The 26,143-nt window shown below is 48.8% G+C and overlaps 1 protein-coding gene across 1 annotated transcript in view; it reads right to left on the bottom strand.

Moving 5' to 3' along the window:
* Positions 1–26,143, bottom strand: part of GRIK3 (glutamate ionotropic receptor kainate type subunit 3) — a 219,204-nt gene that overhangs the window by 83,375 nt on the left and 109,686 nt on the right. Inside the window, exon 2 of the mRNA XM_046660203.1 lies at positions 8,400–8,576. Within this exon, the coding sequence (XP_046516159.1) occupies positions 8,400–8,576 (177 nt within the window). The remainder of the gene's footprint in view (positions 1–8,399; positions 8,577–26,143) is intronic.

Here is a 26,143-nt window from a genome sequence, read left to right as displayed (position 1 = left end):
CAGCAACCTCACCAGCCTGTGGCCATGGGAATAACACTACATGCACATGGATGAACACACATGCACATGGGTGAACACACATGCACACAGATGAACATATGATGCATGTAGGAGGAGGCAAGACAGAGCCTAAGCACGGATACGCTGTGGATTCAGACATGACCTGGCTGCCGCAAGGGCCTCTGGGAATGACCTCCTGGGCTCAGGCCCACCCTAAGATTTGCAGGGCCCAGGGCCAGAGTACAAATGAAGGCCCACATATTATGTGGCTGAATAGTCAAATGTAAGGCAAGCTAACAGAACTGTTACATAAAACACGCCCTTTCCTCCTTCCTTGATGGCTAGACCTTCACAACAACCTGCAAAGTCAGGTGAGGATGGAGACTTCTCATCCACAGTGACGTGGGGAGGGGTGGCACCAGCCCCATCCTGCCCCCTTCTCCTTGGCCACTGCCTCCACCCTGAACCATAAGGGATCTTACACTCTCCATGTGGACGCCCCACGCCTTATGTCAGAGTTCTGTCCACACCCTCTGTAAACAGCTGTGCCTCTGGTCACTGCTAGTGACAATGACAGCATGGCTGTCCCTCTGGAGTTCAGCCCAGGGAAGAGGCTCATGCAGGCCTGGAGGTGGGCTCAGGGCCAACTGGACAGGTAATTCGGGGTTCTAGGTACTTGGAGAAAAGACTAGAAGGGCTGGGCGCAGGCTCCTGGTGGCAAGCTTCCTTGATCCCATTGATGCCCTGTCCTGGGAGGAGATGCTGAGCAGAGGACAGTGAGGGCAGCACCTTCAAAGCACAGGCCCTGGGAAGGGGTCCTCTCACCTGGGCTAAGGGTGGGACCACGGAGCTCAAAATACACGGTGGTTTCAAATCTCTCAAAACAGGCTGTCTTCAGGGTATTTTTCCCCTCCACTGACATCCACCTCCTCCTCCCTCCCTGCCTCCTGGGAATAAGAGATATACATTGTAGTTGTTTTTCTGGAGACTTGTACTTCCCTCAAGAACACTAGAGAATGCCGCCTATGGCTCAGGTGAAAGGTGCAGCATCCTGGGGATGGAGCGCTTACTGCTAGGAGTCTGCTGGAAGCACCTGGAACATGGGACAGGACAGCCATGTGTGGGAAGTGTCAGGGCCAGCATGGAGGGTATCTCCTGGGTGACCAGGATTCCTCATAGCCGATGCCAAATGCAGGAGAGGATGCACAGTGGGACATATGGCGCCTTCCTGGTGCTCCTGCAGTGTGGGTCTGGAGGCCACATCGGGGAAGAACTGCTTTGTCTGCTATGTCCACCTGAGAGCCAACAACCACGGGCCACACTCTGTGTGGGATAAACCCAGCGATAATAAATGCTTCAAAAATAGGAACTCTGGGTTTTCTGGTGAATTGTCCAATTTGCAGATAATTCTCTTTTTTCAGGACCTTCGCCCCAAAGAGGCCAGGCCCTGACCTGTACTCTCACGGCCCGTTCACACTGTTCTTCTGCTGTCTGGGTGTGTGGAGTGTTTCTCCAACCACTTTGTCCCCTTAAGAGCAGGTGCTCCCTGAGGGAAGAGACCACATGCGGGTCACTTTGTGGCCATGGAGGCTGGATACCAAGATGGAGGAGATGGTGACAGTACGTGACAGCATCCAGGCCTGGTCACTCCCTCTTGCCTAAGCCTGAGGAGGTAGGCACCCTATAAAATCTCTAGGGTTCCCTCATATTCTACCCCCTGCCTCTGTTTAGAACCTTCTAGCTGTCCTCTGATGTCTCTGGTACCTGTCCCATCGCTTCCTGTCTCTACTCTCTTTCTTTTCCCTCTAGGATCTTCCAGTAGATGACCTGGTTGAATGACTGTGTGCCTCATGCTCTCCCACTACCACCTCCAAGAATCTGTCTTTTGGATTTTCCCCTTTGATCTATGCCTTGAAGCAGGCAATCAAATGCTGCCCTGCCATCCCCACCTGCACCCAGCATAGCCTCTTGGGTTGTGCCTCCTGCCCAGACCCAAGGTCTGGGTATCTGTTTGACTGAGGCAAGAGAGGGTGGACCAACCACAAATTGTGGTGATGCAAAGGGTTGTAAGAGTGACCTTGAAGGAAGTGATTTGGGTTTTGACATGGATTATGAGGATAACGATAAAAGTAACTGTCATGATGGTTGTGAGGATGAGGACCATATTGTGAGACTGTTGATGATAATGGTGATGGTGTTGATGAAGGCGGAATTGATGATAATGTTGATGTTGTTGATGTAATGATGGGATTGGCGAGGATAATCATGACAGCAATGGTGATGATGACGGTAAGAATGATGATGGGGATGTGAGCATGGATGAGAGAGACGGTGATAACAATGTTGATGGTGATGACAGTAATAGTGGTGATGATGTTGGCATTGATGAGATTGGTGATGCTGAAGACGTCACTGTCATGGCAGTGATAGTGATGATGATAGTAGGCGTGGCGACGGTGGTGTTGATGTTAAGAGTGGAGGAGGCACCACTGGGGATGGTGATGACAGTAAGTGTGGTGATGGTGTATGGTGTTGAGAGTGGTGACAATAGTGGTGACATGATGATGATGACCACACTGAGTTTCATTCTGCCGGAGATGCCGTGATTGGATCTCACTGTTGGTGGCTGGAGACATTAGTCCTGCCGTTCACCTGTCTCTTCTCCTTGGCCTCTCTCCACATCCCCTTTCCTGCCTCCTCCATGTTCTTTCCACCCTCTGAGGATCTTCCAGTCTGGAAGGACACTGTTTCCCCAAATGGACCAGGGCAGAGGTTACGGCAGCAGCAGCAGCTTTATCTCCAGATGTTTCCAGGGCAGCAGCCAACCCTCATTCTGGCAGCCTTGAGCACATACTGCAGTAATTACATTATTTGTGGCTTCAATTTTGAATCCATTTTCTGGTCATTTTACAGTAACTCAGTGGTTCGCAGTCATTGCAGGAGCCCACAGCCTGAATGCAGTCCCCCCACCCCTTTCCATGGCAATTGTAGTCAGAGCAGAAATTATCCCAATCAATTTACGTCTTAAAAGGAATTGAGCAGCCCAGAGAATAAGTGAAGGCAGAGGAGCCTGGGGAGCGCTGGGCCGGCTCCAGGCCCATTCCGGTCAGGCTTGGAAGAAAATGCAAACGCGCTCTGGGTTGCTGGCTCAGGTGCTGCCTGGCAGTCACTCATCTTTTAATTTTCCACAAAACATTTTAAGATAAGGACATAAGTGAAAGTCCTTTTTAATGGGGAAAGGCCTCCTGGGCCTCATGTGGAGGGAAGGACTGATTCAACCAGAGCTGGCAGGGCAGGCACTGCCAGGCTCTGTGCCTCTGCATCTCCTTGCCCCTCGTGGCCCGAGGTGCCTGGATCCAGCTGGTGGGAAAGAGAGTGGTGACTGGAACCTCTGCCTAGGGAAAATAAATGATCATTGGGTTAATTAGAAGGATGCCCAAGTTCACCCCCTTGGAAGACTCCTCTTGATGCTCCTGAGAAATGCAGTTTAGAACACCAAAAATCAAAAGAAAAATCAAGGAACATGGGGTTCCCCGAGGGATGGAGGGTGCCCAGTGGGGAGCATGATCCCACAGCAGAACCTCCTCTGGGGTCAGATAGCAGTGCTTCCAACCACAGCAGGGGCCTATCTTAGGTGCATTAGCAGAGGGAGGTTAAGGGAGAGCGAAGGCAGAGAGAAGCTACGTAAATTTGTTTTTATTGAAGTAGAACCCAACATAATAAAGTGCATTAATTTGAGGCACAGACGTCTATGAATTTTTACATATAACTGCACTCATGTGACTAATACGTGAATCAGGATCTAGATATTTCCAACATCTAGAACGTTGTCTCCTCCCCCTTCCAGTTAACACCCGCTGTGTGCTCCTTCCCTCTTCCTCTCTGAGAGGTGCCCACTGTTCGTTCACTCAACAGTCTATCTGTAAGGCTCATCCGTGATGCTGTGTGTAGCAAGAGTCTGTCCTTTTTAATTTGCTGATTCAAATTCCATTGTGTAATTATACCCCAATCTATCCATTCTCCTGTTGATGGACCTTTAATTTATTTCCCACTTTTGGCTGTTATCAATAACGTGGCTGGGAACATCCTTGTAGGCATACATTTAGCTTTAGTAGATACTTCCAAACAGTTGTCCTGAGAAGCTGAACCAGTATTCACTCCCACCAGCATTGCAGAGAAAAACATAAACCTCCACCACTGCCTCCCACCATACACAGAAAATCAATTAGAGATAGATCATAGAGCTAACGATGAAAGAGAAAACAGAGCTTCTACAGGAAAACATAGGAGAGTATCTTCATGACCTTAGGATAGACAAAAACAGAGCACAAAAGGCATTAACCATAATGGAAAATATTGATAAATTGGACTTGTTTAAATTAAGAACTTTGCTCCTCAAAAGATGCTACTAAGCATGGGAAAAGGCAACTTATCTGTAATAGATAGATGCGATACATACAGCCAACCAAGTTCTCTTATCCACAATATATAAAAGACTCCTACAAATCAATAAGGAAACGGCAAGCAACTCAATTTTTAAAAGTGGTGGAAAGGCCCCAAAGGCACTCCAGGAAAGAGAAGACTCAAATGATCTATTAGCATATGAAAAGACGCTCCACATCTCTGGTCATCAGGGAAATACAAAATAAAACCACAGACACCCACTCCATAAACCACCAAATGGTCAAACTTTAAAAATAAAACAGACTTCATCGAGAGTTAGTGAAGATGTGGAGCAATTTGCAACAGCCGCCCACTGCTGGAGGGTGTGCAGACCAGGGCAGCAAATTTGGAACAAGTTTGGCTGAATACATATACATCCTGTGACCTCACACCTCCTGCCCTAGGTACATACCCATGAGTGCGTCAAGAGACGTCTCCAGAATGTTCACAGCAGCACTACTCTATGGCCCCAAATGGAAACAACTCAAATCTGCAACAGTAAATTTGATTTTTAAATATCATGGTATATTCCTATAATGGAACACCAGCCAACAACGAAGAACAATAGATACTGTTATATTCCACAACAGAGATGAACCTCACGGACATATTGGAGACTGAAAGAAGCAAGACTCAGAAAAGTACACATTTGTATTCTATTTATGTAAAGCGCAAAGACAGTGTATGGCACCGGCAGTCAGAACAATAACTCTCTGATGCAGCAGTGAAAAGGCAGAGGGATGTGTAATCTAGTGGGAGAGATAGATAATGATCACAGGATTACGCACACACACAAACACACACACACAGGGGTCAGGGTTCTGAAAGAAAAATCCGGTGTTATAAGATGGAAGCAAGGAGGCCTGACCTCATCCAGGGAGGTGGGGAGGGCTCCCCAGAGAGGAGGAGGAGGAGTTAGCCAGACAAAAGGCAGGGCAGAGGTGAGATGGGGAAAGGGAATTACAAGCAGAGGGAACAGCATGTGCAAAAGTCCTGAGGCTGGAGGAAGTATGGCCCCCTGAGGATGGCAGGTATGGCTAAAACCCAGAGGCTGAGGGAGAGAGCGGCACGTATGTGGCTGGGAGGCCACCTTGGGGCTAGACTGGATGGGCCCTCATGGGCTCTGATGATGATTTGGGGAAAGAATCTTGGGACACACCATCCAGGTTGTAAGCAAACAAGTCACGTGACCTGGTATAGAGTGGGAGGGGGCTGTGGCTTTGGCTGCTTGGACCAGTCTGGCTGGACCATCCAGAGCTGGGTGTTTCTATCTCAAGCTGCTCACCCACCACCTGGCAGTTCCACAAAGCGGGGCTGTCAGTTCCTCCTGGAGGAAGTGCCTTGGAAGGCTCTGAAGCTCCGCCCCGGGCTCGCTGCTGGCTGGGGAAGGTCCCTGCGCTGAATCGCAGGTGCATCACTAGATTTACCGTCTTATTTTAGTGATTTTTAGAAAAAATGGACAGAAGACCCAGCCTAGCCCTTTGGGGCGGTTGTGCCCACATGGCCCTCTGTGTTCTGGTGCTAGGTGTCTGTTCTGTGTCCTGACCTTTTTACTGAGCAGTTTTGATTGAGTTCAGTCATGTTCTAGATGGATGAAGCCTGGCAGAGGGGGCCAGCACGGGCTCTCCACAGGGAGGTGGATGCCTGACTGCACAGCGTTGGCCACAGGGCATGCTGGGGAGGGAGTGGGGAGGACACGGGCAGGGAGGAAGGCATGACAGCATGGGGAGAAGGGTGATGGGCAAAGGACAACTCTTTGAGGCTAACAGGACGAGGTGCCTCTAGTCTGCCTGCAGGTTGGCTCTGAGACTCAGGGCAGTGGCCTGAAAAACGTCAGCAGTAACTGTGTTGAACGTCAGGGACCCTCTGACCTGCAGCGCACAGAACAAGGAGGAGCAGGGCAGGTGGGAGAGGGGCCAGCAGTGGGAAAGTGCCTGTCGATGTGAGGCCCTGCCTTGAAGGCTCAGGTCATGGAGAGCAAGGCAGCCAACGTAATAAGAGCAAAGTCCGATATGGCACTTCCTACGTGCCAGACACTGTTCTCAGTATTTCACGGAGGTGTGCCCATTTCATAGATGAGACACTTGAGGCAGAGGGTATTTTGTCCAAGGTCACACAACCAGTACCAGAGTGGACAGGGTGCAAGTCCAGGCGGCCTGGCTCCAAGCCCACACTGTACTGCCTTTCTGTGCTGAGACGTTCACCCGCAACAGGGCTTCGGAAAACAGAGCCAGCAGCAGGCGGCACCTTGGCAGTCTGCACCTGGGAGCCCAGGGGACCTGAATTAGCCACTAGGAACCCCTTAGGAAGACCAAATGTCCCCTGTGGACGGCCCTCAGTCTTCCCAAGATGCATGAATGATGTTGTCCCTAAGCTCAGCTGACAGGGGTCTTGGGAAATGACGCTCAGGTTCCCGTGCCCTATTCTCTCACCATTCAGTCATTGATTCACTCAACAATCATTTCATCGAGCACTTTCTATATGCCAGTCTTTTAGGTGCCAGGGCTATATCGGTCAACAAGACAGACTTCTTCTCAGTGATGTTGCAGAGAAGGGGAAAGACACTAAACACACACAATTATTTAATTACAAATTGTGATAAGGGACTTGAAGGAGAAAAACAAGCTTATAATAGGAAGCACGACCTAATCTTCCCTGGGAACGGATTCTTTAGGCCTGAGATTTTTAAATGGAGTGACATGGAACTCCAGGGTTCTATGGAAGCTATTTCCAGAGTTATCTAAGCCTTTAAGTTAATTTCAATGATAAACGACATTTTTTCTTTTCTTTCTTCTTCTTCTTTTTTCTCTTGCTGAGGAAGATTCACCCTGAGCTAATCTCTGTTGCCAATCTTCCTCTATTTCATATGTGGGTCACTGCCACAGCATGGCCACTGACAAGTGGTATAAGTCTGCACCCGGAAACCAAATCTGTGAACCCAGGTCACTGAAGTGGAGCATACAGAACTTAACCACTAGGCCACCAGGCTAGTCCCCTTAACTACGTTTTTTTAGAACAGTAACAAAAGAGTACCCTTGTATACTCAAATGTGCTATATACTACATTGGAAACTGCTAGCTCATTCAGGTATTGACAAGTTACCCTGGTTGTTTTTTTGTGTGTGTGAGGATCTTGGAATAAAATTTTCCAGTCCCTTCTGTGCAGTTGTTGGAGTTTATTGTAAATATGTCACTAACGAGGAAGGATGCAGCCCCACATTTGTTCTTATTTTTAAAAATTCAGGTGTGGGGAAAACTGCTTAATTTTTTACTTTAACTTTTATTTTAATTTTTAAAATTTTTAAATTTTAACCTACTGCAATTTATTTTTATGAATTACGATTTTCTTGTTATTTTGCAGCAACAAAATAGGAAAACATATTGGACACTGAGGCCAATGTCAGACTTCGAGAATTCAAGCGTCAGACTTCATAGTCTCTGGGGTCAAATTGTTGTAGTCATAGAAGGAGCTTCATTGTTTTTAGTAAGTCTTTTTACGGCAAGTAAATGTTGCATATTTGAATCTACATATTATCTGTTCTATATGTGATTTAAATATTGATATTCTGGGTAGGATTTCAATTAAAGAAAAAAATAAGTCTGAAAAACATCAGCTTCAGTTCAGAAGTCTTGGAGACCTGGGCTGGCCTCCTTGTTGGTACCTCCCTAGCCTCTTCTCAGTCCCCACCCCTCACCCCCCACCTCCCTCCCAGGGCCTCTCATTTCCTCATGGCTTCTGCCAGTGGCCTGGGAACTCCTGATGAACAACCCACCGCTCCTAAAGGATAACACAGCCTAAGCTGAATTGGGACTGAAGCAGGTCCTGAAACCGGGCAGAAAAAGCTCTAAGTCCCAAACCCATCCCAAGCTTTGGCCCGTTTTCAGGACCTCGGACAGCAAACGCACCCCTAGCCCTCCCCAGGCGAAGAAGAGAGCAGTCAGCCACCGCACACTCACCCTTCTTGGTGGCCTCGAAGCTGTCATGGAAGTGAATCCTCTGGATGTCGTAGGTCAAGGTTGTGTTGGGCAGCAAAGTCCTGTTCCTGTTGATGATGTTGGCAGAAAATCGAAAGGCATGCTCCTCGGCGTTCATGACCTGGGCATTGGGGCCGTCTGCATACTCAAAGATTCCTCCTGCGAGAGATGGGCAAAATTGTGTGTGCTGGAGAAGCGGGGGAGGCATGCTAACAAAGACGTTTGGCTCAGAAGGTTTTATGGACAAGATTTCTCCCCTCCAAATGTTCAATAGTATCCTAGATAATTCCCATACATAGAAATTGTGCTGGAGCATAAGAAATATGAAAATCCTCCTAGTTCATTTCACTCAGCTGGCAAATTCCTGATAACAGAGACTGAGAGACAGAGCCAAAATAAAATGACCAATTTAATAACATTGCTATGAAAATTCCCCATTGAGTGCTGGCAAGTAGCATCTACCAGAATGTCACAAGGTGAACAGACCATGACCACGTGGAGTTGTGTCTCAGGAATGGAAGGGTGGTTCAATATAAAGAAATCTATGAATATCATTCCATCACATCGATAGTTCAAAGGGGAAAAAAATACGATCAACTCACAAAATTCAGGAAGCCATTCGATAAAATCCAATATCTACTGCTGTTAAGAATGCTTAATAAACTAGCACCAGAACAGACACTTCCTTGAAGCATCTTGAGCTCAAATCAGCCTTTAATAGCACACTAGTGGTGAAACACCAGAGGTATTCTCATTAAAGAAAAGAAAGGGGAGGGTAAAGGTTCACACCAAACCACTAACCAATGAAATAAGAAAGGAAAAGAATTTGGAGGCACACCTCTTGGAAAGAAAAAAAAAATCTTATTTGCAAATGATATATACGCTTTCCTTAAAAACCCTTAAAATAAGCCCTAAATATGAAAAGTAGTAAAAACTAGTAGGACAGTCAACTTAAATGACCAGTGAGCACAAATTAATAGTGTTTCTTTATATCAGCAATAATCAGTAAGAAAACTTAATGGCAAAAGGATTTCCTTTACAGCATCAACAAAAAAATATTAAATAACTAATAATAAACCAAAGAAGTGTGCAATTCTGGTATTAAAGATGACAAAAACACCTTAAGTGAGAGAGAAAAGAGTAAACTCGAATGAGGAGGCGTGTCGTGTTTCTGGATAGTGAAGTTCAGGGACAGAAATGTCAGTTTTCTCCAAATTAGTTTTTCGGTTTAATGCAGATCCAATCATAATCATAGAAGGATCTTTCTTTTACTTGAAAAAAATGACTGTAAAATGCATCTGAAGACTAAACAGGAGCTAGCAGCCTAAAAAGAGATGGGAGGTGACTTGCACTGCCAGATTTAAAATATATCGTAAAGCCAACTAATTAAAACCATGTCCTAATGGCATATGAAAATACAGATAGATCAATGGAAGGAGATAAAAGCCCCCAGAAAGAGATTCAAGGAGAGATAAGTATTTAAGACATGATAAAGGTGGCTATTTCCAGCCAGTAAGTAAAAGATGAATTATTCATTAATTGTGCTGAGACAATTATTCAATTATTTGGGAGAAATTTAAATTAGATTCCAATCCTAAGTCATATATCAAAATAAGTTCCAGATGGATTAAAGATTAAACAGCAAGAAAGTAAGGGAAGGAGGAAAGAAAACACTTTAAAGGAGCAAAAAACAATATATAGGTGAGCATTAAACCATTTGAGGTCGAGGAAGCCTTTCCAGGCCTTTCAATAAAGTCAGGAGCCATAGGAGAAAGATTGATAGCTCCACAGAAATAATAGAAAACTAGTATACATCCAAACTACCATAAACAAAATTAAATGGCAAACAACAAACTCAGAAAAAATATTTGTAACATATATGGCCGTATAAAGGTTGATGTTCTTATTTCATAAAGAGCACTTAACACTCAACAAAAAAGATAAATACTCCAATAGAAAAATGTGCAAAGGACAAGATAGATGTTTCACAGCAGAAAAAAAGAATACAAAGGAGCTATTAATGTACGAAGCTATGTGTAATCTCTCTAATCATCAAATAAACTCAATTTAATGATTTAGTGAGGTGTCATTTTCTCGCCTGTCCCATTGGCAAACATATAAAATAAACTATAACACTCAGCTTTGCAGCGGGTGTTTGGGCTCAGATACCCTGTTGGTAGAAGTGGGATCAGGTACACCCCGCCTTCCTCCGTAGCCATTAGAAATACACCAAAAGCCTTAAAAATGCTCCTCTCTTTGGCTCAGTATTTCGGTTTCTAGGAATTGACTCCAACAGCAACTACGGGCACACAGATCATGTGTGGGGAGGAAGATGTACAGACGTCCGACACCCGTTGGACAGAGAAACAGTAGATAAATTCTCATTTGCTATATATTTCCATGTAATAGCAAAAATTTAACGATTTGGGAAATGTCCATGATATATTTTTAAGTGAGAAATAAATATAAAGCAGGAGATGCAGCGTGACCCCATGTTAAAAGAGGAGGACATTTTATCCCTGACATAGAATGGAAGGAAACATTTCAAAGCGACACAGGTGAATAATCCAATGTGGTAGATTTCTGACTTTGTTCTTTCTGCTTGCTAGATTTTCCAAATACGTCTTTATTCTTTTTAAAAATCAATTAAGAAATTGCAGAAAATTCACCTTGTTGTAAGTGTATAATGATTTTTAGTAAATTTACTGCATTGTCTGACCGTCACCACGATCCAGCTGCTAAACATTTCCATTGCCCCGACAGATCCCTTGAGGCCACTTACAGTCCATCATTGTTTTCACCCCCAGCCCCAGGCAACCACTAATTTACTCTCTGTCTCCAGAGATTTGTCTTTTCTCGACATTTCATATAAATGGAATCATGCAATATGTGGTCCTCTGTATCTGGCTTCTTTCACTTAGCATAATGTTTTTGAGGTTTATCCGTGTTGTAGCTTGTATCACTACTTCATTCTCTTTTATTGGTAAATAATATTACTTTCTATGGATGTTGTTGTCGTTAGTGCTGTCAAATCGATTCTGACGCCTAGCGACCGTGTGTACAGCAGAGTGGAAACCTGCCTGGTCTTTCTTTGCTCCATCCTCTCATCTTCTGGCGCTCTATCAGACAATGCTCCACTGCTATTCACAGGATTTTCATGGCCAATGTTTTTGGAAATGGTGGCCAGGTCCTTCTTCCTAGTCTGTCTAGTCTGGAAGCTCCACTGAAACCTGTCCACTGTGGGTGACCCTGCCGGTATTTGAAACAGCGCTGGCACAGCTTTCAGCAACACGCAGCTGCCACAGTATGACAACTGACAGACGGGTTTCTATGGATCTACCACATTTTATTTACCCATTCACCACCAGTGAACAAATAAATCTGCCCCTCTCCCCCCTCGCCCAGTACTCCAGCAGGCTTAAATTTGTAACAAATAGCGTGTAAGCATGTGAGTCTGTGTGGGTGTGCATAAACATGCTGAGCACACGCAAAATAAAATGAGAAGAATGCATCCCAAAATGTTGAGGGGTTTTCTCTGAGTGGTAGGATTATGAGTGACTTTAATTTCCTTCTTTTGTGTTGTTCTGTAGTTTCAAAAAGTTCTGCAGTGAACATGTGTTATATTTCTAATCAGAAAAGCCATCATGTGATTGTGTGTACGTATTCAAAGGAAAATAAATGATCAAAATACCATATGATCTGGTAATTCCATTTCTAGGAATATAAATTTAGAAAAAGAGACAGAGAAACATATTTATGTATAAAGATATTCTTGACAAAATATTGAAAAAACTGGAAACAACTTAATGTCCAAAAGTAGAAGATTACTTAATATATTAAAACCCACTCAACAACTTGCAGGCATTAGCAGTCAAAGTACAGGATGGCATGATATAGTGTCTGGGTTTTGCTTCGAAATAACATGGAAGGGGTGGACGGAAAGGGGGTGTATCAGGCAGGAGGGTCCATGGGTTGCTGGCTGATGGGGCTGGGTGGTGGGTACATGGAAATTCATTATACCATTCTCCCTAAGTGTATATGACAGACATTCTCTATAATAAAACATTCATTAAAATCATATAAATAAGACAAAAATAACAAACACTGTTAGCACAATCAGAAATAAGACACAATTACTATTACTTGCAGATGCTTATTACTGTCCTCTTAAAAACTCAAGAGAATCAGAAGAAAACCTGGTGGAAACTAAACACAGCTCATCAAAGGGCCAGCATACAAATACAGAAAAACATACAGCTTTCCCATCTAGTAGCAATAAACAGTGAGGAATTATAAGGAAAAAAAGAGACCCTATTCACAAAAGCAACAATGAAAAAATAAAATACTTTACAATAAACTTGCAATTCCTATATCCAGAAAACTACAAAACTTTACTGAGGGTCGTAAAAGAAGACTTGAATAAATGGCGGGACATAACTTTCTCCTGGAAGGGAAGGCTCCATATTGTAAAGGTGTCAGTTCTCCTTAAATTAATTTATAAATTTAATGCAATTCCAATTAAAATCAAAAAGGACACACTAGAAGGGCATACACCAAAATTTTAACCGAGGTTCTTTCTAGAAAGTAAAAAGATAATGGATTGCTTTTGCTTAGTGCTTTTTTTTCCCCAAGTCCTCTGCATCAAGTGAGAGCTTTGGTAATAAGGAAAAAAGCTTTTAAAAAACGCTCTTAAAGAATACTTAATGACACAGAAAATGCTCATCCTCCTTCCCCGCCAAGCAACAGAACCATATTACAGAATGATACCTAGTTATCAAACAAAAAGCACATATCTATAGAAAAAAGACTGGAAGGATTTGTACCAACCTGTTACCAGGGGGTATCTTTAGGTAGAAAGGGTTTGTGGATACTTTTAATCTTGCTCTCTGTAGTGTCTTGATTTTTCCAAATTATTTACAATAAACACGTATTATTTTTATCTTAAAATGTAAGAATTAGAAAGAAGATTCTTCCAAGAGAGCCGGGGGAGAGGTCTGGTCATTACTGACCCCCATCCCAAATGAGGTTCAAAGGTCATGGGACAAAGAGCCATTTCCTAGGGCTTCACACCTCCTCACCTGCTCCTCAGACCTTGGCAGGTGAGGAGGAGAGTAGAGAGAGACGGGCTAATATCTAGCAAGGGTGGTGACATGTCTCAAGCCACTGAGACCTGAGCCCAGAGGATATGCAATTCAGTTCCATAGACACCCACCCATCTCTGCCATGTGCCAACCTGAACTGAGTGTTGGGAGGCGAAGAAAAGTCAGTGGCAGACCCCAGCCCACGCTAAGACCCGGGCTATTAGACACAGCAGCAGAGAGCTTCTCTGCTCAGGCTCCAGCGACAGCCGTGCCTCAGTCCAAACCCCAGCTCTCTCCACTAGGGGAAGTTACTCAGTCTCTCTGGGACTCAGTTTTTCCACCTGCAAAATGGGGTACGTGCTTCAAAGGGTTGATTGTTGCAAGAAAGAAAACAATGCAGCTGAACGCGTGGCACACAGTCAGGACTGAAGAAATGGTGGTTCTCAAAGAGGGCGAGAAACAACGCTAGCTGTAAAAACAAAATGAATTCTGAAATTCCGCTTTCTAGGGTGAGAGTTGACAAATTTTTTCTGCAAAGGACCAGATAGTAAATATTTTTGGCTTTGTGGGGCCAGATGTTCCACTCAGCTCTGCCACTGCAGCATGAAAGTGGTAAACATGTGTAAACAAATGGGTGCAGCTGGGTTTCAACAAAACTTTATTTATAAAAACAGGTGGTGGGCTGGATTTGGCCAGCGGGCTGGTTTGTCTCCTCTTCTAGGCGAAAGGCAGCCTTTATCTCAGATGTAAAAGTCCCTTCAGGCCTGGAGGGAGAAGGTAAGACTATGACAGTACTGAATTTCTGTGCAAAGGAAACAAAGATGGGACGTTGGGTGTTTGGACGGGGAGGATGGGAGAGAAGGGCCTGAGAGAAAGGGAATAGGTATGAAGTAGCCCCAAAATGGAGAAAGAGGAGGAGAATATAACCCAGGCCCAAAGGTGGGTGAGGCCACGGCAGGAAGGGGCTGTGTTAACGCAGTGATGGCTGGTCCCTAGTTTCTAGTCCGCCTGCACTGCGCTGTCACCTCCCTTCCATACAGGGCCCATCCTTTAGTACGGTCTGCCTTGGAGAACTGACACCAGCTTGTGCTCTCCGGGGAAACGGAAGGGAGGTGGGCAGTGCCCAGCACAGGGAAAATCAGGGCAGAGACAGGACAAGAGGTGGGATGAGAGAGGACACGGGAAATTCAGCAGAGAAGGAGGCTGGAACAAGAGTTGACTGGGAGAAACTGGAAGGCTTGGAGAATTCTCGGAGGACTGCTGGGCCGGGGCTGCCCCCCAGCCCCTGACACAGTGCAAGGATGCGACTCATTGTACTCGAACCTGTAAGGGCAAGGTGACTCCCAAAGTCTGGGCATTTTGGGACACCTGGGCAGCCAATATTTGGGTACAGCGTAAAGGGTCAGAGAGCCGGCTCTGGACACAGGCAGACCTGGGCTTGAACCTTGGTTCCAGTCATAGCTGCCCTGTTCTCTCGAGAGCTGTTCTCAGCTGAAGGGGGCCACCTTGCCCAGAAGGTCCCACCACTTGCCTCTGCCCTGGGAGCAGCCCGCAGCCAATGACTGGCTCATACTGGGGCTCAAAAGGGTGGTCCCCTTGCCTCAGGGTAGGACTAACTCTATGGTGCATGTATGCACTGGAGCCCCTTCTGACACCCCCCCATCCTTGCATTTACCTGAGGACACCTTTGCCCCCAGCCCTGACGCCTTCCCTATCCTGCTTTGCTCACTCCCCTACAGGTTCTCCTAAAGAGTGCTCTTCCCCTCTATGAACCCTGTGCATCTGAATCCCTGCCTCAGGCTCTGCATGTGGGGGTCCTGACCTAAGACAGGGGTGACACTCCTCCAGGGAGAGTGTCAACCACATTTCTCTCTAGTGCTTTCGGAGGAAGGGAAGGGGGCACTGAACCTCATCAATTGGTAAACTGTCGAGGGTTCTTCTACCCTCTCCCTTCTGGGTCTTCATATCCCTTTTCCCTCTCGTGCCAGGGGCTTCAGAAGCTCAGGGCCCGAAGGACTGGGGTTCTGATTCAAGCTCAGCCCCATGGAAGAAAGGCCGCTTTGGGTCTCGGCTCCCAGAGAGAGCACCCCGCTCCGCTTAGAGGCAGCTCCCCCATGCCACTGGCTCCGCTCCATCCTCTCCCTTCCCATACATTCCTCATGATCGTTATTTAAAGAGGCTAATAAGTAGGTTGGCACCGTTGATTAATGCATAATCTTAATCATGATTGCATAGTGTAATTGGCATTAATTTGAAGAGCCAGTTCATTATGAAAATAATTGTCACTGCTTTCTGCTTTAATAAAATGGAGCGGAGACACCAGGGCTGCTGAGAAAATGGGATGGGGTGTGAGTAAGTGATGGGTCCCTGCAGACGTAAGCAGGGGTGGAGCACGGGTGCAGCTGGGATATCTTCTTCAAACAAAATCTTGAGTGGAAGCCCAATGGGTAAAACAAATAATAATAATAATAACAGCAGCGACAAAAACTGGTGATGCCCCAGCGACGATGGAGCGCTTTCCACCCACTGCATTTAACATGCACAAGAATCTCTACAACCCCAATTGATAGAAACCATTATTGCCTCATTTTACACAGGAGAAAACGGAGGCCCAGGGAGGATGTGGTTAAAACCACTCAAAGGCAAATTCTCTTCTGCCACCAAAGCCAGCTTGCTAGAGGCAATAGTTAAATTTTCAGGAATTTTGAAAGCCAGTTACGAAACCATTGGCAGCTTGAAATCAGCCAGAGAGAGAGCATTTACACCATGGAAATCAGCAGATGCTACGAATTAGCACCTTTTTTCAGGGGGAGCGTGTTTACCAGCACATCACAGCCCAAGCCCATTTCCATCATCCGGGCTCTTAAAGACTTGATGCCACAGTTCCTGAGAAGGCTCTGTAGCCCTCAGGGCTCCGCCAAGCCTAGCATGAAAGCCACTGCTCACACCTAACCTCATCTACAGACCGTGAAACTCAGGGCCTGGGGTGGGGGAAGGAGGGGTGGAACTGGCTGTGCCAACTGGAACCAACTTCCTTCTTGCTCCTTCTCCTGGGATATGTTGCCACACGTTTTGAGACACATTCTGGATACCCCAAGCATCAGTGCCCATATTTTTAAGGTTGCTTTTTATATCTCTGGAAATGTGCCCTGCCTCCCAGGTGAGCGTCGTATGGGGGCCTGTGTCAAGCTGAACGTGACCTCAAAAACCAGCAGGAAGGGTTGTCACTGCTGCTCTGCCACGCCTCACCATCAAGGGCCAGGGGCCAGGAGGCAGCTCCCCTCCCTCTGGGCGGATGGCTGTAGAGGTCCCCCGAGGCACAGGTCCTCGGACAGACAGACTGAGCAGAGGGCTGAGTCCTATGACCTCAGGACTGTCTAGGGCTGGTCTGGAGTCCATTGAGAGTCCCCTTTTGCTTGAACAACTTTGTGTTCTTCAGTTTGACCCTTGCAAACGCAGCCCAGCCAGCCCGGCCCTGAGCGCAGTGAGCCTGGGAGAGCCGGCAGGCAGGGCCTGCAGAGTGCCGCCAGCGTCTGCCAGGCGGCCGGGTCCCTGGAGACACGCACGTTCCCGCGCCAGGCCCAGGCACCGTCTGTCCTCCCAGGGCTGAGTCTGCTCTCTCTTTTCTAGTCCGCTTTGTTCTTTTTTCTGAAGTTTCCAAGGTGTCGTAGAGATTAATTGAGACGCTGATCAGCGAGATTGTTGCTAACAGCCTCTTCCAGGGGCCCGCCTCCCTGTCTGTTCTGATCAGGGCTCTCTCTTCTCCCTGCCAGGGCCCCTGCGGCTCTGTGCAGCCCGTGGGGCGGAAGAACCAGACTCTGCTCTCTAGTGTACCTTAGCCAGGCCTTTGGGGGCCCTGGCAGGGCCTCGGAACTTGCTTCTTGGGCATCTTTCTGCCCTTGTCTCAGCAGGAGGAGGAGTCGGGGACAAGCTGGCTGGCTTTCCCTGCTGGGCATGGTATGTGGTTCATAGAAGGTAAGCAGAGCCAAGCAGAAAAGGTCCAGGGACGGGCTTTCTGAGGTTGCGGGCAAGGAAGGGGAGACAGGCAGTATGTGTGTCTCCCCTCTTGTTCATTCAGTCATTCATTCACTCACTCATTCATTCCCCCAGCAGTTTATTGCCTACAACTGTGAATAAAGCAGGAAGCCGGGCACGGGACGAATCAGAGAGCTCGCGAGCTCACAGCTTGGAAGCCGAGATGAGAGGAGGGGCACAAATACAAACATTGTCAGAGTAAAACTCTCCACGTGGTAAGAATGTTCCAGAAAGCCAGGGAGACTCAGAGAAGAGAGGGTCGTGGATGTCTTCACAGAGGAGGCAGCATCTGACCTGCTCAGAGCTGAGCTGTGGAGGGAGTATGGCAGCCAGCGGGAGAGAGACTGGCCTTGGCTGGGTGTTACAGGGATGAAGACCTGTGTGTGCCAGGGCAGAGCTGTGGGGAGGGAGCAGAGGAGGGGCCAGGCCACAGGGGAGCTGAACAGTCAGAGATGAGAGGAGGGAGGGAGGTGGGTGGCCAGAGAGCCTGCATCAGAGATGTCCCCAGAGTCTGTACAAGGACGGAAGTGCAGTCAGGTGTGTGGACTCTAGCCAGACGGCCTGGGTTACAACTGACCCCACTGTTTTCCAGCCGCGTGACCTTGGACAAGTCCCTTCATTGCCCTGTGCCTCCGTTTCATCCTCTGAAAACAGGAATATTAATAGCACTTACAACATAGGGCGATCTGGGGGCTTAAATGGCATAAATCATCTAAGGCACATGGTAAGCCCTTGGTAAGAGTAAGAAGTTATGAGGTGACAGGGAACCTGGAGGCATTTAACTGAGACGGGAGCATCCAGAGAAAGAGCACATCCGAGGAGAGAAGGTGCACTCCCGTGAGGTCCCAGGGGAGGGGCTCCTGATTGAGTTCGGGGGCCTGGCGGCAGTTGTTTTAATTGATCTGGTGATATGTGGAGCTTTGTCTGTACAACTCGGGGACACGCAAGTCAAATATTGCAGAATCGACCGTGTCAGGAGGATGGCTGGAGGCTCCCTTGCTGCCCAGAGACCCTGATGACCGATGGGCTGTCATCAGGCGGAGAATGGGCTGGAAGGGGGCTGTGGCGGGGCCCAGCGAGCAGTGAGTGTCCTTGCTGGAGGGGCCGGAGGACTGAAGATCTAGAATCACCACGTGGGGCTCCCGGAGACACTGGCGGGGGTGCCCCACCTCCTGGATGGGCACAGCCATCACACAGGCCATCCTCACGCACACATGCCCACAGCAGAAAGGCCAGACCTAAGCCTGGCATTTGAGGCCCTTCCTGGTCCAGCTCCACCTCCTCCAGCCTCAGCTCCTCCAGGCAGGACGTCCTCTACCCACACTGCGTTGCTCACCATTCCCTTCACCCCTCTGACCCTTCCCACGTGCTCTCCCTCTGCCTGGATCGCCGTGCCTTCTTTCTCTGTTGCATCCTTCCAAACCTGGCCTCCGTTTTTCTCTTCTGAGCCTGTGTAGCAGACACTGTCCTTACGCCGTTGTCCCACCGCACAGGCCACCTGCACACATTCCTCTGCACGCCCAGGGCTTTCTGTACCTGGGACATTCTTTGGCAATCGCACAGGCGTGGCCAGTGCAGGTCAGGCCACAAGAGCCAGGGAGTTAAGGACTCAAAAGATCCTCCACCAGGAGGCAGGGGGCAGGTGGATGAACCCAGCTTCCTCGCCTCTCGGAGGCGCAACTCCAAGGCATGATCTACAGTCTCTCAAAGGCCCCAGTGGGGCTGAGCTCCCATTGCGCACTGTGTCACCTGCCTGCCAACACACTGTCTTTGCTTTCCTACCTTTCCCGTCTCTCCTCCCTATCCATCCCCATGCTTCCCAGGATCACCTGCCAGGTCAACTACTCGCAGCCTCACCCCTGTCACAGGGCCCGCTTTTGGGGTCCCCAACTAAGATACCTTCCCCAAGCTCCGAATTTGTCCTCTGTACCCTCACACATGTTATGACATCTTGTGTGCCCCTCCCTGTCCCGTTAGGCTGTGGTCAGCTGGAGGGTGGGGACACAACTTAGTCATCCTGGCATCACTTTCCTTCCCCCAATGCTGAACACACCATCTAGCACAGAGTGGACGTCAAGACACATTTGTTAAATAAATGCATATATAAGCGTACATGAGTGTACGTGCACACACACACACACACGCACTCAGCTTGTTTTAAAAAACTATTTCGAGTTTAGGACTTTGATACTTGAGTGACCAAAAAACACAGAAATATCCTTCAGACAAGCTGCCTTGAAGGTGGCCAGCCAGGAGGACACTGGGTCTTGCAGTTTTCACCCCAGCCCCGACAATGATGGGCTCTTACTAGATGTGGAAACTGAGGCTGAGGTGCCCTCAGTAAGCACCCTTCCAGGCCCCTGCTCCTTGCACGGATGGCTAGGGCCCCAGGTGGCTAAGCGCTATAGAAGGGACCTGGTTCTCCCTGGCTGGCGGGGGTGGACTCTACAACCAGCCCTAACTGGAGCTCGTCTCCAAATCCTGGGCATCTGCCCCACAGTGGCGTCAGCATCTGGAAGACAGCAGCCCCTCAATGCCAGCCTGCCCACCCACAGCCGTGCCCTGAGAATGCCAGGAGGCCCATCTAAGGCCACTTCGGATACGGAGTGGGCAGAGGTGAGGGCCAGCGGGAGCAGAGCCTGGGAAATTAGCGGAGGAGAAAGGAGCCAGCTCATTCTGCATTATTACTCTCATCCTCATCTGTTTTAAATATCAATTGCTATGCAGGTTAAATACTTATTCAGATGCCTTTTAGCTTAAAAGCAAGCTAATTGATCTCCGGAGATCCTGAATGAACAGTGAAGAAACTGCACTAATTATAGAATCAACTTCCACTTCTCTATTTTGTTTTGTTTCTTCTCTGAGAAGACTGCTGGAGTGACAGAAAGGGGCCTGGCTGCACAAAGACACAGGTTGTTTTTCTCAGGCAGCAACAACCAGCGTTGCCCACAGCCCCCCACCCCTACATGACCTGGGACTCCAGGATGAGCTCCACCAGGTGGGTCTCTGGGCACACCTCTCCCAGGGGGCAGCTTTCAAAGGCAGGATTTTAAGATGCTGAAACTATCAATACCGTTCACCACTGGCCAGACTCCACTGAAGTTGTCTGCCCTCAGCCCATCCACCCGCCCCCAAACACGCAAATGCTGCCACAGCTGCTTCAGGTCCACTTCCTGCTCGGACATTCTGACCTCCTCTGGGGTCTCAGCTCAAGCCTTTGCGACGGCCTCCTGGAATTAGATGGGACTGCGCAGCCTGGCCTTGGCATCCCCCTGGTCCCTCACGGCTCCGTGCTCGCAGGGGAGGCCCCACACTGCAGATCCCTGGGGCCTGGACCACAGCACGGGAGCCCGGGCTTCCTCGGCTGGTAACAGCAGATGCCTCTCTCCTGCTTGGGGAGATGTATCCTGTCTTTTCATACCCTGCCTGGGTTCTGATTCCCTCTCTATGCCGCCTTGGGTAGAACACAGAATGGGCACCTCTGGCTTGGCTGGAGGGAAAATCACGTCCCTGCTGCTTCAGCAACACCAGGAAGCCACAGCCAGTGTGCAGGCAGGTGACAGGCTTCCGTACGTTTGGGAAACCAGAAGTCAAAGTTGAAAGGTTTCTTTTCTGCAGGACTTGTCTGGGCATTTACTCAGCTTGCGTGCAGCCGAAGACGGGGCGAGGGGAGAGTGAGCAACATTTCCCAAACTTCCATGACAACCGTGGCAACCTTTTTAGGCAGAGCATCTCGCTGGAAACATGCTTTGGGAGGTCCAGGGCTAGAGCCTTCACATCTCCGCCTGCCTCGCACACCTGGTCCCCAGCCCTGAGCACCAGAGACACTCCAGAAAGAATGAAGAAAGGATGACAGCAGAAGTATTCCATCTACTACACACCGGGGGCCCCAAGCGACAGATTTTGTTTTTCACTGGATTGATTCTAGGACGTCAGTGACTGGTCATTTTAACATAGTTTAGAGGTGTGATTGCTCTGCTAGGCTCTCACTAGCACGTGTCTGTGTGTGTGTGTGCGTGCACACCTGGGCAGGTGTGAACATATCTCGCCAGGATGGGGCCGCAGCAGGGAGGGAAGCGTGGGGGGCCAATTCATCAGCCTCATGCTTTGTGCCTCTCTCCCCAAGGCATTGGGGTGAAATAAGAGATTCTGGCTTAATTATGATCATTAGCAAATGAGACTGCTGGCGTCTTCACCAGCTCTCAGCTCACACAAAGGAATTCTAAGCGACCGGGTCTCCCACTGACACCACTGATAGACACTTTCATCCTCTCAACCCTTCCTTCATTCAACAAACACTCAGGAGCACCTCCCGTGTCCCAGGCACCAGGCACACAGCAGACAAACAGTAGGGGAGGCCTCGACCCCAGAACACCTTGTTTATTTCCCCAAACCTCTGAATGCAGGTGGGAATAACCTCAAATATCTGTTATCTAGTTTACAGGCTGCCTCTGTGCCCCACCCCACCACTAGAACATAAGCTGTTCGAGCATCTAGAGCTTGTCCATGACTTTCTCTCCAGGGCCCAGAACAGTGCCTGGCACATAGTGGGCACTCAATACCTGTCGCTCAACTCTAAATGAATATGTATGAAACATACAAGTGTAAGCAAGCGTGAAATGGCTAAATGACAAAACTCTGGGAAGGGACACGTGGACAGGAGCTTTTAACCAGAGCGGCTGCCTCGGGGTGGCAGGAGGGACATGACAAAAAATAAAAATATAATTCGGGGCTTTTAAGCAGTGGGGAAGATTCCTTATAGGAACATCCAGATCAGAAAGCTGAACACTTCTTGCCAAAAGCCAGAAGGACTCATAATCTCCTCTAGTCACGGCTACTCAGCAAGCCCAGGGCAGTTTATAACGGGCAGGACAGCAGGCGCCTTCACAGAACTCGAGCAGAGGTGCAATCCCTGAATTTGCATGGACCGTCAGCAGCCATGGAGAGAAGAGGTAGCTTGAATTTTTATAATACAGGTTTAAAGACACCATCCGCTAGATCCTGCACTATGAACAAATGCAAAGACGGAATTTTCTGCATAACCATCTGCTGTGGATTAGCAGGGGGACCAAAAGCAGTTCGGGAGTCATAATCACAGTGAGAGAATCACTAACCCCATCGAGCCAGTGTTCTAAGCCTTCTCCACTCGTTAGCGCAGTTAATCCTCACGACAACTCTATGAGGCGGATGCTGCTATCATTCTCATTTTCTCAGAGGAGGAAACTCAGGCTCAGAGGTTAGAGATGTGTCTGAAACTGCACCGTTTCTGCAGATCCCGGAGTCACACCTGCTCTGGTGCGACTCAGGAGCCTAAGACTGTAAACAGCACACGGGTGATGAAATACAGCCTTGAGCCCAGAACAAAGATGGACTCTCCTTCCTCAGCCTCATCTGGAAAGGATCTCACCTGGGAGTTAACACCAGCACCCACACGGTCCTTAAATCTCTGGGTTATTCATGAGTGTTGCTGGATTTGTCTTTAACTATTCAGGAAATAGTGTGTGGTTCTCATTCCACACTGTGGCTTCAGTTATTTGCAGCTAATTCTTTCATTGCCTTAAAGGGTTACAATTAACAACAACCACAAAAAAACTTCAGGTGTGTATTTCCAAGGAGCGGGAATTAGGCAGTGAGAATAAAACAGGTGAAATCTTGTTTTCCAAAAAGATCAAGTAAGTGCCCCCTTCCAGAATGGGTCCTGTTGGTGCCTGGGTGGGCAGCCTGTCATCCTTGCCCAGGGGAGGGGGTTCTGCACCACTCCCAAATGCATGTCACCTTAGATGACAGGCTGGCAGCCTCCAGGCTGTGGCTAAAGAAGAAGCTTTGTCTGGGTAAGGATATCTCTCTTGTGATCTACCCTCATGGCCACATGAGCTCTCCAACCCGACATTTCTGAACCAAATAGAGCATTTTCTCCCCCAACCTACTCTTTCCCTGGACTTCCCATCTCAGGGAAGGGCACCAACGCCCTTCACTGGTCCAGGCTGGAAACCTCAGGGTCATCTTCACCTCCCACCTCCATCTCCCTCATTGCCCTTTGCCCCCCTGTGACTCTGGGGTCTGTCTTCCCATCTCCATGCCTACCCTCCAGCTCACACCCTGCGCCATGGCACCAGCCTCCTCATGCTCCCCCTCCCTCCACCATCTCTCTTCCCAGTCCCCCCTCCACACATCTGCCCCAGTGAATCCCAAAGCACAGACTCAGCGGTGCCAGTGCGCTGCCTCACACTCTCCCTGGCTTCCTCCCACCCAGGGGATCAGGACCCCAGTTTTCTTTCCGATTTTCAATGTCTTCCTAAATCTGGCCCTCATCGACATTTCTGCCTTATCTCCCACTAAACCTCTCCACGCAATGTGGAGTTTAGTTACATCAAGCAATTTCTCAGCTACACCATGAACTGCCACATCTTTATGCCTTTGCTCGTGACATTATGTTTCTTATTAATGGCAACAAAGTATCTGATCCCTTCTCAGGCATCAGGTACTGCTTTACGAGCATCATCTTGTTTAATCTTTACAACATCCCCAAATATTAGATTCTCACTATGTTACGAATGAGGAAATTGAGGGTCAGATACAGTAGTAACTTCCCTGTGGTTCACACCTGAAACCAGGTGTGTCCAGGTATGTCTTCCTCATGTACTAATTACACTGATGGGTTCAGTCTTGGGTTTGGCATTTATCTGTCACTGTTTCCATGTCGGTCCCTCCACTAGACTGTAGGGCCTTCAAGGGATGTGTCAGCCTGTGCCCAGCACAGTGCCCAGAAACTGAGCAGGTGGGACTAAAACCCGCATCTTTGGCCCTGTGTGACTGATCTCTCAGAGCGGGCTTTCCCTCATTCATTCATTCATTCATTCATTCGCCAAATATTCACTGACCATCTACTGTGTGCTAAAGGACCATTCTAGGCATTGGGGATATGGAGTTGATCTAAGCAAACGGAGCCCTCTGCCCTTGTAGGCGCCAATCTTCCTGTTAGAACAGACGACAGTGGGTGCGCCTACCGCAGACTGTTTTTTATGACTCTCCCAAGGGAAGTTCAATGCAACATTCATTGGGTACCTTCTCTGTGCAGGAGATAGAGAAATGGATGTCAGTCGTCTCCTTGGGTTGCTCAGAGACTTAAAGGGGAAAGAGTCAAATAAAGAAATAATTAACAATTAAGGGTGATGACTGCTCTGCTGTGATAAATGCAAGTGTTTCAGGGACTGAAAATAGCTGGGAGAAATCCCAGAAGTCTTCTGAGAGGAGGTGATATTTAAGCTGGGTCTTGAAGAGTGAGTGGAAGCCGATCCAGCAGAAGAGTGAAAGCATTAAATGGGCAGAAGAACAGCAGGAGTGGAGCAAGGAAGAGCCTGGCGACCTCGGCAAGCAGTCAAGGGCCAGGTGTGTTCATGTGCAGACCCCGCCAGCCAGGCCAGCTCCTCTCAGGCGCCTGTTTCTCTTAGTCCCTGACTTGGAAAGACGTGCTGCCTTGAGGAACCGCTGTTCCTTTCTCCAGCGCTGCTGTGCTCTGCTCACAGCTGGCTGACATGTTGTGATGGCATCTCCACAGCACCACCCAGCAGGCACTGTGTCTGCCAGGGAGGCCAGCAGTGGAGCGCTGGGGAGTCTTGCAGGAAAGCACAGTGCCCAGGGGCGTGGATGCTGTGGATGCTGCGTGGCTCCCAGTTCTCAAAAGCAAGGCCTACGTCCCACCCTGCTCAGCCCTGCAGCAGGCCTGGGACCACGGCTGAGCAGGGCTGGGAGCTGCAGCATACTAGCCCCCGCAGCATACGCCCCTGCAGCTCGTCTGTGCTGACTGTGTGCTCCAGCTCTGGGAGCTCCTCTTGCCCTGCTGGCTCACTTGTCTAATGCCTCAGTTTCCCTAGAAGGACCAGAGCAGAGTGGCCTGGAGCCAGACTGCTTTGGTGCAGTTCACATCCCAGCTCAGCCACTAAACCAGCGGTTACACACGTGCTCTGCATGTCAGTTTTTACATCTGTGAAACGGGCATTTCACCTCCCAGGGCTGCTGGGCAGGTTAGAGGAGATGATGCTCATAAAGCCTCAGACCCAGTACTGGGCGAAGAGTGGCTGCATCTCGTGACCTCTGATTCTTCCTCTCTGCTGCTCTCTGCCTGAGGTTCTGAATGAGGCTCGCTCCTGAATTTATAATTCCTGGGCCAGCCCCACCTTTTGCCCATGCCTGCTCCCCAGGAGCTGCCATCTGCTGTTGGGGTAGATTTCGGGCCCCCCAGCTCCCTGGGTCTCTCTATCCAGCACCCGCCCCCTCTCCCTGCATCAGGCGGGTCCTGGCTTCTCCCGTCCACCCAAAGTTCCCCAGGGTGAGGTCTTCCCCACGCACCAGCTCTGTGCTCCAGCCTCCGTGCTCTGAGGAGGCTGACCCCAGGCCGGCCCGCGGGTCTCTATGCCCCTTGAAGAGGGAGCCACGGCTGCCCCAATGCCATTCCCCACACCCACGCCTGGGTTTTGCTCCAGCCGAGGCCCTCGCGCTGCTTGCCTGGTAATGGTTGGGGGAGTGAGCTGATGGGCAAAAAGAGGCTCCATTTCTCTCTGGGACCAATTTGTGAGTTTCCAGCAGCAGCTCTCGCTCTCCGTTCCTGCC

This window comes from Equus quagga, chromosome 5 (assembly GCF_021613505.1).
Source record: "Equus quagga isolate Etosha38 chromosome 5, UCLA_HA_Equagga_1.0, whole genome shotgun sequence".
Taxonomy (NCBI): Eukaryota; Metazoa; Chordata; class Mammalia; order Perissodactyla; family Equidae; genus Equus; species Equus quagga.
The sequence above is the reverse complement of the archived record's forward strand: the minus strand, read 5'-3'. Positions and strand labels throughout refer to the sequence as shown.